The 12,866-nt window shown below is 30.7% G+C and overlaps 2 protein-coding genes across 2 annotated transcripts in view; both read right to left on the reverse strand.

Moving 5' to 3' along the window:
* Positions 1 to 12,866, reverse strand: part of LOC113400588 (glyoxylate reductase/hydroxypyruvate reductase-like) — a 501,977-nt gene that overhangs the window by 140,080 nt on the left and 349,031 nt on the right. The window lies entirely within an intron of this gene.
* Positions 1 to 12,866, reverse strand: part of LOC113400492 (neuropeptide CCHamide-1 receptor) — a 92,442-nt gene that overhangs the window by 14,026 nt on the left and 65,550 nt on the right. The window contains exon 3 of the mRNA XM_026640070.2: positions 7,704 to 7,834. Coding sequence (XP_026495855.2) covers positions 7,704 to 7,834 — 131 coding nt within the window. The remainder of the gene's footprint in view (positions 1 to 7,703; positions 7,835 to 12,866) is intronic.

A 12,866-nucleotide genomic window follows, 5' to 3' on the forward strand; every position in this document is an offset into this window, starting at 1 on the left:
ATGAAACCATATTTTCCCTGTTTTTCAAAACAACAACAACAACACAGCAGCACACTCACAAATATTAAATTATAATAGCAAAATGGTTTTACTGAATAGTCTTGACCATTTGACTTTGAAATTCGGCAAACTCATTGGTACGTATAGAACAAGTTAAATATCACACAAAACAGTGTAAATAGGTCTTTGTATAGTTTTCTAATTACAAGTTTGCTTAAGCAAGTTGTAATACAATTACAAATGAGCGGACTCGTGTGGACTAAAGTATTTGATCTCCAGACTGAACTATAAGATTGACTGGTATACCTTTGGCATTAAGTTACAATAAGGTCAATTGAAGAGTTTTTATATGTAATAAAATTAATAATCAAATCGGCCTGTGTGAGTAATTTTCCATGCAGTTTAGTTTAGTTTAAATAATATTATGGACATCAAATCGGTCAAAGATAATTAAAAAAAAAAAAACTTAATCAAAAATAAATACTGAAGTGCTGCCAGTATTTTTCATTCAAGATACATTTTGAATAAATTTATTCAATGCAGTGAACATAATTCAGAGATTAAAAGTACAATTTAAATAAAATTACATATTGTGTCTACGATAAAACGCACCCAGGAGATATTAAATCGTTGAATTTCCATATCACACGAACCATTGAATGAATGAGCTGGTGTAATTTGTTGTTCATAATACTTGAAGTATCTAACATATTTATTTGTTTATTTATTCTTTATTGCACACCATTTAACACCACAACTTTATAGAATACTAGCTGAACCTGGCTCACCCTGGTTGCCCCTAAGGGGTGGAGTTTCGTAAAATCTAGCGTCCTTGTCTACAGCCTTTAAGGAACACATCTGTATATACATAGTTTCTGAGATTTCTTGATTAATCAGTGATTGGTATTTCGTTTTTATATACACATATTTAAATGTAATAATAAAATTAATATATATTAATTAAATTAAATAACTTCACATCTCTTATGCTTGAGGTGGTCACGTTTTTTTTTTTAATTCAAAAGATTGTATTTATTCATATTTTACTTACTAACTATAAAGTAACACTAAGAATTATTGATACAATAAAATATAAAATTTTACAACAGAAGCGACTAAAAGCAGTTACATTACTTATCTCGTAATGTCGTACGATTTCCCATCGGTAATTCCACGATCATAAGTGAAGTTTTCAATAAATGTCATGTCGGTTTAAAATTTTATTTTTTATAAATATTTTATCTGATAACAGAGTATCGCGAAATTGGACCCCGTGAAGTATAAATAACATTATCATTGTTTTATTATTTCATGTCTCTATTTTGTATTTATTATTGTGAATATCGTGAGGACATTTTCATGTCGGATGAAAAACACTTTAGAATATAATCTATTTAGCGAGATTGTAAACTTTCGAAAGACTGTGAACCGAAACATAATGCTTACAATTTAACGTTATTTATAGGATTATAAAATATAGAAGTGTACATTTTTTTTTACATTAGCAGCCTATAAATTTCCCACTGCTGGGCTAAGGCCTGCTCTCCTTTGAGGAGAAGGTTTGGAGCATATTCCACCACACTGATTCAATGCAGGTTGGTGGAATACACATGTGGCAGAATTTAGACACATGCAGGTTTCCTCACGATGTTTTCCTTCACCGCCGAGCACGAGATTAATTATATACACGAATTAAGCACATGAAATTTCACTGCCTGGGTTTGAACTCGAAATCATCGGTTAAGAAGCACGCGTTCTAACCACAGGGCCATCTCGGCTTATCGAAGTGTATTACAGTTTAATTATAAAAAAAATAACCGAAATATATCTTAATATAGACTTTTTATTGCTATCGAAATGGTATCCAGTTTATTGTAAGTTGAATCACGAGATAGATTATAAATATTTAATCTATCGGTATTTAAAATTTAACTTGGTGGTAGGGCTTTCTGCAAGTTTTTATGGGTACGTACTACCCACTCACCATCAGGTGGTGACCATTTACCATCAGATGGCCCATTTCCGTCTATCTTTATCATAGATTTGTATATGATTCATTTATAAATAAATATTTACATTAAATGGTTCCCTGCTCATTAGCATTTTTCACTTACAAACGGAAGCAGAAGAATATTACGTCTGTTTATAAATATTTAAAATGAATAATAGTTAACTGTCACGAAGGTATCCTTTATAAGACACGAGCGCAGTTTCTTAATAGCTCAGTTCCTTCCTACACGTGATCTCCATCATCTAAATGAGAAAGTGTCTTAATACACTTGTGTGCACCTAAATCGATTTACCACATAAGGTCACATACAAAGTAGTTTTAAAAGATAGGCGAATGTATATGAAACTATCAATCTATCTATCTATTATAAAGAAGATTTATGTGAACCTGATTTAGGCCACTTAATTTTTGCATTTATTCATGTGATTCATTTGATTATTCATGTCGAACCAACCTAGAACTAGCGACAGAGCCGTTATCGACGTCATAGTCGTCAAGTATAAAAATAAGCAATGTATAAAACACGTTTACAAACATGTATTAAAAACAAGAGAGCTCCTTAAATTGAACCCTGCGGTACGCCCATTTGAACCTGAGCACCATTTGATTTTGGCTAGTTAATAACAACCTTTAAAACTCCTTTATACAGGAAGGGGAAATGAATTTAAATGCTTTAATTTATATCTGAAATAGTATTTAATTTCTTCTTAAATAATATCATGGCTAACACAATCGAAACCTTTCAACGGGTCACAAGAACTTTAAAAGCATTTTGTGACTCTCCTACGCATTATAAACGTGCTTAATAAAAGATATAGTATGAGAATGGCCCTTAGTGAAACCGAACTGTTGAGAATGCCTGTTCGAGTTTAAACAAAATAATAATTTATAAAATATGTTTTGTTAATAATATTTTACTTAATACTGATAATTGAGATTGGTCTATAGTTATTTGGGTCATTTTGATCTCCGGACTAAGCAATGGAATTCCTTTACCTTAATTTTAATCGATATGGAAAAATACCAAATTCTACATATTTATTAAAGGTGACAGGACATAAGGAGCTAAATATTTTGTTTATAATTTAACTGATAAATCCCATAAATAGCTGGTCTTTATAAAAATTAATGATTTGAAAGTTTTTACTACTTCATAAGAACGTAACGCTTAAGTAAGCCTGAAGCATTATGTCATTCAGATGTATTTATAGAAATGTTAGATAATACTATTTGAATTCGAAATCACATAAAATGCCAAGTAATTTCATCTTATTTTTATAAAGCGTCAAAATTGCGTAAATTTCAATGAACTCATAAAAAATTAACTAACTTAGTATTAGCATTCATCACAGTTTACGCTACAATATTTTTACAAAATCAATGGGATAATAATTTTAATAAAATCTTTCCAAATGTACTAATGTAGACGGGAAGGAAAAATAAATTCACAGAAATTACTCTGTCAGCCTTAAAGATTCATTTTAGGTAAATATCTTTGATTTCATTCGGTAAAAGGTACGGCTCGGGTAAAATTACAATATGGTTACATTAGGTAAATTTTAACGTTCCAACGCTTTTAGGTTAAGACTAATTGCTACGTATAAATCTTTCAGTAACGCTAATCCTTTTATTGGTAAGTGTTAATGTTAATAATAAATTATTTAATAGTCCTATAAAGGCTTAGTGTACTAGACCGACGATTGCTCTACAAGAAATAGTTTATTTTGATAGAAGTGACTTATTTAAGCTGAAAGTATAATCTATAAAAAAATTCAATAAAATAAAATATAAAAGTCGAACGTCGTGAAAATGCTACAAATTATTCTCCAATATTTTATTATATTATTTGCATGACAAAAATGTTCTTGAATAATATTTAACGTAAAGTTCCGTGTTATAAGGAAAAAAACTTATCTCTGTGAGATATTTTATCTATCCATTCCAGATTTATAGTAACATGAGTTTGTAATTAAATTGAAAGTAAGTATTTTGTATTTACTTAATTTTACATTATTGCTCCGAAATATTATTTTTTTAACATTAACAATTTAAGTCAACGTGGGCAACAATTAAATACTCGATATGCTAAGCTACCATATTATGATATACATTTCTAATTTTGGTAAGAATTTTAACCCGGAATATGAGAAAGCTTTAAAGTTATACATACATGTATACTTCAGGGCAGAAATAATTACAGTTAAAAAGGAGAGCATATCTATCTTTGAGGTTTAGGAATTAAATCCTTAAAAATGCTAAAATGAACTTGATAATTATTTTATTCTACGTTACGACCAGCAGGCAGGCAGGTTAGCAAGGATGCCTACAAATATGTATAACATTTTAATTTAATTTTTATTATAGGGATATTTAAATATAATACATTATAATAAGTTATATTTGGTTGTTTTTTTTTAATTTGCGTAAAATTAATTACTTTATATATATGAATTTGTTACATTAGAATTGGTTACTAATTAAAGATGGTCAACACGTTAACTTCAGTTATAGTGTAGTATAGGTTATGATATATCGTATTTTATATTTTAGTAAAATATTTCACGTACATACTCTTTATATACTTATTTTTTACTTGGCGGTAGGGCTTTGTGCAAGCCCGTCTGGGTAGGTACCACCCGCTCATCAGATATTCTACCACCAAACAGCAGTACTCAGTATTGTCGTGTTCCGGTTTGAAGGGTGAGTGAGCAGTGTAACTACAGGCACAACGGACGTAACATCTTAGTTCCCAAGGTTGGTGGCGCATTGGTGATGTAAGGAATGGTTAATATTTCTTACAACGCCATTGTCTATGGGCGGTGGTGACCACTTACCATCAGGTGGCCCATTTGCTCATCCGCCTACCGATATCATAAAAAAATAAAAAATAGTACAAATCGTTTGCATTTATATGTAACTGGTCTTTTGTTTTACATTTTTTGCACTTGGAGATTGAGGCTTCTAAGTATAGTCATTCTTTTACTTTGAAATAATTTATGTAGGTCTTATTGTAGTGGTAATGCGTATCTTTTCATATTTAATATTTGTGCTAAGCGGTCTAGGTATTTACCAACCATCAATTAATCCAGCAAACGAAAATACGGTGTATTTTTGTGATGTATTTAATATGTATTTGTAAATACAGACATAAGTAACATTAATTGTCAATCTTCTAAAATAACAATTTAAAAATGCTTGCTTTTGTTGTCAACGAATTTTTGTAGTCTCTATCTTTGTAATCGAATATTGTAATAGATACATATTTGTTGATATTAGATTCAATATTATATAACTACTATTCCAAATATAAAAAAAATATGTTATTATTAACAATCCGTAAAGAAATATTTTTCTAGTAAAATTATATGTGGTATGCAATTTGTCTTACTGTTGTAGGGACAGTAAAGTTCAAGGGGATAAGTGGTCCAGTTACAAAAGACGTTATTCTTGTCAAGATCACTTTACAAGTTGCCTCCTAAGTTTTCTTTATATTGAAACCGAACGAAGGGACAAGATAAATATCTCTCGAGAGAAAACACTCTTGATTTAAAAAGATAGTTGAAATTCACAACTTTTTTTGGAAAATATTTTCTGGATTAAGAAAATTTATTTCCCAAAAGAATTTAAAACTCACTTATATGAGAGATTACATTTACTCAAATTGTTGGGTACATCGCAAATTTACAGGCAAGACAATTGACAAGGACAGAATAAGATTAAAAACTATACAAGAGTTAACAGAATAAGCGCAAATGGAAGAGCTTTGGATATATATTATTGAACAATTTATTTTATATTTATTATATATTTTAGTTGATTATTTTATTAGGTTATTTTTTAAATAGATATTTGAGTAGTTTTGTGAAAGTTTGAAGTGATTCTTTAATTGGCAAATTGATGTTTGGTTTAATTTATACAGTTTAATGTCGTTGGCAGATCTTAGTTCAATCTTTATATAAAATTTTACGGAGTGATTGAGAATCATAATACATCTAGGTTTGACTAACGCTTATAAGACCCGTAAAATACTTTTGAGTACCGATAGTATAATATTATTTCGTATTTAAATAGGATTTATTTTAAAAAAAATTGTAAAATTTGTAATGATTCTTAATTTGTTTTTGCCGCTTGCCCAAATACCGTTTAAATAATCAATGTGTGGTTTAATAAGAGATTTATATAATATACCGTACCATACGCGGCGAACATTGAACAATACTCTAATAATTATTAAAGAGACATTAGTTTAGCTTTATTTTTTTGAATATCTGACTTCATGACGTCATTTTACTATCTAAAATTATTCCTAAATGTTTCTTGATCAACTTTAATGATAGCTTGATTGTTGATATTTAAAGATAATTTGTGAGATATTTTTTTTTCAAGCAGTTATGATGTATCTGATTTATCTCAAAATTTTACTGCGTGTAAATTAGATTGAAACCAAAGTCAATTTGAGCATCCTTTGTGATAGTTTCTGGTGTATTTCCGTATTAAAACAGGCTTGAATCATCTGTATATAGCAAAATATCACTTCGTTAATTTAAAGCATGGATATCGCCAAATTAAATAAAGAAAACTAATTGATCAATAATAATTGTCCCTTGTGAAATGCCGTGCGATTTTGTTTTGGATCTTTTTGAATCTCTCCTATCCTGTTTTTATAATACTTCTACTATTTTAATTATCAAATATGTAATGAAAATGAATACGAGTTCTTAAAAAAATATTTGAGAGTAAGGTTACCATTTAATAATATTCCTCATACCCGGTGAAAGAAAACACCGTGACTAAACCTGCATTGTTGAATGAAATTGTATCCACCAAACTGCATTGAAGCAGCGGTGTGAAATAAGCTTCAAAGCTTAACTTCAAATAGAGAGTCTTTAGCTCAGCAAATAGAAAAATTTAGAGGACCAATGCGCCACCAACCTTTAGAACTAAGATGTTATGTTCCATGTTCCTATAAACTGGCCATTCATCCTTTAAGTCGGAGCACAACTTTTACAAATACAAGTATTGCCGTTTGGCGGTATAATATTTATTTAATCAGCTACCCAGACGGGCTAGCAAAAATCCCTACCACCTTGAGCTGCTTAAAATTGCAACTCAATTTTTTCGGCACTGGCTTTAAATATGATCGTCACATTGTAACAGTTGAAGTTTGAAGGAATAAATGCAAAGTGAAAAATAGCTCCATCAGGTTGTAATGTATCGTTAAACTGTCTACTGTCGATGCCAAGGCTATAAAGACTAAACCACTATGTTATTAGTGTTAACATTAATTGGCATAGTACTTTGTTATTTAGAGCCAAGTAAATTGCATAATGATTTATTCGTCTGTATCAACTGTAATTATATGTCTGTAGGTCTCACGTGTTATTCTCTTATACAGTTACTAAAATATCTTGTAGTATCACTAAAATACTGATCTATTTTTAATTATTTATATATATGGAAGTCATGTCTTTTTTTTTATATATGTCATCGTAATATAGTGTCGGAAGATTTGCTATTACATATTACAAATTGCAAAAATTGCCGGTCATTTTTATGTACGAAAAACGTTCAAAATAAAAAATATAAATGTCGATTGTCCTTATTTTGTCTGTTCTATTTACTTAACATAATTAATAATTGAGTTTAAGCTAAGCGTAAGCTGTAATATTTTATAATATAATAATAATTGTACCTGTTTTGTAGGGTTCACGACAAAGGCCCGCAGATAAGATCCGAGGTAGGCTGGTGTGGCGAGCGCGGCGGCTAGAATCCATATACCAATTGCCGTAGCAACAGTCACCCGGGTGGCGCGTCTGCTACCACCTGAGAACAAATACAAAACACCTTTTTCATATATTAATCTTTTATTAAGGTCTCAAAAATATAGTATAAATTCATAATGGTAATCATTGTGGACTTGCATAATTTTGTTGTAACGCAAACAGTGTCAGAAGAATTGTTAGCAGTTTATTCTTCAAAGGATACTATACAAATAAATGAATATTATTAACAAGATTCAACTATACAAATATTATGAATGCCAAAGTAAATCTATCTGTTACCACTTTACGCTTAAATCGCTGAATCGATTTAGATGAAGCTTGGTAATGAGATAGTTTGAGCCTACGGAAAGAGGCTAATTTATTAAATTCATCCCTCGAGAGGTTAGAATGGGACTGAAGTTTTGTATGCGTTAAGCCACAGGTAAATATATGACTAATTACGGATACTTATACTTGTAATATACTTTTATTTGTAAGTATTTTTTATTTGAATCTATGCATATATTTTACATAGTTATGTCACTTTGGTTAAATTGTATAGATCACTCGATTTGTAGTACCTGTACGAACTATGACGTCACGAGAGAAATTTAGTATTGGAATGCACATGTCGAACGTCGATAGATTTTTTGTTCAGTTAAGCTGACTTTATCAAGTGTATCGGACATATAGCCTATTCTAATCGACGGAATATATATATATATGTTACCGAAAATGTATGAAATCTAGGAAATGTATACAAATCCTAAGAAATTTATACAATTTCGAAGCTATTTAGGAAATGTATAAAATATTGTTTCAAAAACTATTTAATACATATCGTACATGTGTACAATTCCTAGGACATTTATGTATGTTCCTAGGAATTGTTTATAATTCCAATATTGTATTAGGGAATCGATAAAAATAATGCTGCAACATATGTCTGTACATACATGATATTATGCTGATATTATAAATTAATTGAGGACACGTTTATTTGTGTACTAAAACTGAAATAAACTATTAAAGTAATATATGTACATACATACCAAGACGACTATCTGCATCTTTTGGTATTAATAATCAGAAAAATCTTAAATATATATAAAAACTCGTCTATAAGTAGTATACGCTTCGCAGTTTCAGCAATCACAATCAAAATATACAGGTAGGTCTTTACAAGCACTTGTGATTAGTCGTTATACATACTTATATTGAATGTAAAGCTACTATCGGTTCGAAATGTAGATTATATCAATGATTTTATAATGGAAATCCTATCAATTAAATTTTGCATTAAAAATTGAACACGTTTGATATTTTAGAATTGAACTGCTGTAATGTAAAATCGCCCATATACATTGGCTCAGTGGACCGGCTTATTCACGCTTCAAGCCGGAACATCTGATGAGTGGGTGGTATATATCGAGACGTGCTTGGACAAAGCCCTAGCACGAAGTAAATGCATGCCTGTACAGCAGTGGGTGGATAGCTGAAGCCATAAAGGATTCGGTTCGATAAGGGTTACGAGATAAATGAAGTAAAGGTCAAACATCCCACGCAGTTATTGCTTGCTTACGTCGAAGCGACAAGTATTCATACAATAACAACATATTATGCGTTGAACTATGCCCTATAGTTCAGTCATGCAAGGACGAGGTGAGCTCAACTAATCTTGGCCATTACCAACCATAATTTACTTTATTTGCCGTGAATATGTTTTGATAGACAGGATAGATGACGGACTTTGAAGAAACAGTACGTACTGTCGGAAAAATAAGTGAAATATTCGACAAAACATTTTTTTTTATTACATTTTACATTTAGTTTATCATAAAGTTGGGAGTTTCATTATAATAATTAGTCACTCTAATTACCTAGGCTATCTCAAACTTTATAATAATCGGTAAAGAATATAAAAATAAAATATACTGAGAAGTATCAGCAGGAAAGTGGTCTATCTGATGGTCAGTGGTCCCCATCGCTCATAGACATTGGTCCCGTATGAAATATTAATCATTCATTAAAACACTAATGAACCTTTGCCCTTTGGAGCTAAGATGTTACGTCCCTTGTGACTGTAGTTACACTGGCTCGCTCATACTTCAAACCGGTATACAATAATACTAAGTATTGCTCTTTGACGGTATAATATCGGATGAGGGCACAATATACTCATAGTAGCTCAACCACCAAGTAAAAGATTTTTTTGTCAATCATAAAAAAATATCTTATATAATTATATGCATATATATGCATGACTTCAATAAATATTAGTAAAACTATTTATCTCCAAGCTGTTTGATCATCTATATAATCTTGTACAGAATAATAAACTCTATTTATAAAGAATAATTTCATTTTATATAAATTTTAACTTAGATATTATATTTTAAGAAAATTTTATTAGAGCCTAAACTAAATAAAATCAAGTCGCTGGCCTCAGATAAAAAGATTAGAACGTTATTCAATATAGCGCCTAGTCATATAACTTTTAACTTAGCTTCAAGTAATTTAGCAGGTTCAATTAAAAAATTCTTCGTTGGTTAGAGCAAGTCTGAGTAACATAATTATGAGACTGTTACTTAGGAGTAACTTATTTAATACGCTCAACATTATGGCGCCACACACGTGCAATTAACTTCGTTCCATTTGAACATATGTATATGTTTTTATTATATAGTTTTTAATATATAAGTAACTACATGCTTATTAAATTATAATTAAGTAATATATCATTTAATTATTTGGTGTTGCAATAAAAAATATTATTGGAACTAAATGAACAAATAATTATAGGCAGGTATGGCAGATTAGTCTATCTTCTTCAAAAAATATTGGAAGGAGAACGAACAGCTTCTTGCTTCCATGGAATATAATGGTGATGTCGTCCTGACCGATATCGGCGACGGCGGGAGACCAGTCAATTACGTGTGTGCGCAAACATAAGTTCACTCTCTATGCACTCATAAAGAGAGGGGACAGCAAGTCCGACACGACTGGAAAGAATCAATGGCAGTAGGCAGTAGTTTAGGCGCAGTACCAACGGTTTTGCGTGCATTCCAAGTCTCAGGAGTGTACACACTTCCAAGTTTCAGACTCAAAAAATTCAACCTGGATTTTAAGCCCAGGACTTAATCATTGTTTTTTCTGTTTTTTTAAAAGAATACTAGCAATGCCCCAAATTAATTAATGAATTACTAATATTCCTATTTACCCCTCCTTTTAAACCAAACCGCGGCCCGTAAACCATGGCGCTATTGATGCTTCATTCGGTTTTATATCTATTATGGCAATATAACACAATATAATAAACACGGAAAAGATATATTTTTTCTTATAATTAACATATTATTGTAAGGTCACATCAGCTTACTCAAAATTTTACGGATATAATTTCACGTGCCCTTAAATGATGACTTTAATCTTATCTAACTGCCCAACATCGTCCGATGCATTCTATCTAAATTAGAATATACCAGGTACGATGCTTAAGTAAAACCACATCTGCAATACACATAATCGAAATTTGAGGTAACTTTGATTTAATGAAATTAGGTCAGCTTCAAATTGCACAATAAACCAGTGAAAATGTGCTTTAGCTAACCATACAGACTTTTTTTTTAAATAGATAGAACAAATGGCGAGGATATTTGTCTCTAATTCCAATTATATCTATGTGGCATTTGTAGTTGAAACACTTGGATGTCGGAGCAATAGCATAAAATATTTCTAAAGTATAAAACGCTCTGTTTTATTTCTTTCACTGGTGACGGCTGTCCTGTCAGTGTCACTGTTAGTGTCGTACTTGCTGTCCCCTCTCTTTATGAAGGCATGGAGAGTGGACTTATGTTTGCGCACACAATTTTGTGTATATATGTTGTCGACTAAAAAATCATTATTTTAATTTAGTTTCATTTGAATTTATCTCAGGAAGAAATAATTTAATAAAATGAGAACAAATAAAATTGGTTGACAATTGATTAATATCTAGATATACAAAAAATAACGAATTGATAAACATCTTTTAAATCTATTGTTAGGCGAGCGTTTTAAATATTATTGTAGTACACGTTCATATGCTTGCAGTCATTCAATACTACATATATATTGGCAAAGCCGTGACCGACTGTAATGGACCAGTATAAGTTTTTATATGATCGACTACATTGCCGAAAGCTCAACTTACATTAGTCTCTAAAATTATCAGTTTTTTAATGAACTGTCAATTATAACCGTTTTACAGACTATAGTTAACCAACAAGTTTCAACCAAATAACATTTTTGCAATAAATATTTAAATATATATATTTTTTTAATTGATATATATTTTTATTTGTGAACCGATTTTAATAAAACAAAGACTATATGTTATCCCGAGTTAACTACAGTATATTAGTGAAAACCGCATCCAAATCGGTAATACCGTTTCCGAGATTAGCGGTAAAAATCACATTTTTGTGATCTATTGCGTTAATAAATACCCCCAGTATTATTTTTTCTCAAATATTTTATTATATGTATAGATATAGATAGAAGAAGATGGAAGATGTAACTCGATTTCCTAAACAATTGTCACTTTAAAGATGTCAAAATATAAAAAAATATGTCTTTCAAATAACTGATCACAAGTAGATACATCGAGCTTGTAAAACGTGTAAAAGTGTTGACAATTTTATACGTGAGACGAGAGTGAGAACCTTGATGGATCAGCGAATAGGACACGCGAATTAAAATCGAAAATCACGATTTCAAATTTTCATTTGCCTATTTTTTAATTATAACTAATCTCGTGTGTTTTTGTGTAATCCAAATCGGACTCGAGGCGCATGGCACATTTAGCAATGTTGTAACCCTTTTTCTTAAGAGGAGAGGAGGCTTTTCCCAGCAATGCTACGTACGTTCTCCGACTATATTAAAGCAATATCAAAATTAATATAAATACAAAGTTAAATTCACAGCGAGTTCCATGTAAATATCGAGCAAGAAATCAGATCATGAATTATTCCACGTTTGCAATAATATCGTGAATATTTTTACGAACCGTTCTTTTTCATTGAAAACATTACTTGGGCTTTATTTGAATGCAA

Source organism: Vanessa tameamea, chromosome 17, assembly GCF_037043105.1.
Source record: "Vanessa tameamea isolate UH-Manoa-2023 chromosome 17, ilVanTame1 primary haplotype, whole genome shotgun sequence".
NCBI lineage: Eukaryota > Metazoa > Arthropoda > Insecta > Lepidoptera > Nymphalidae > Vanessa > Vanessa tameamea.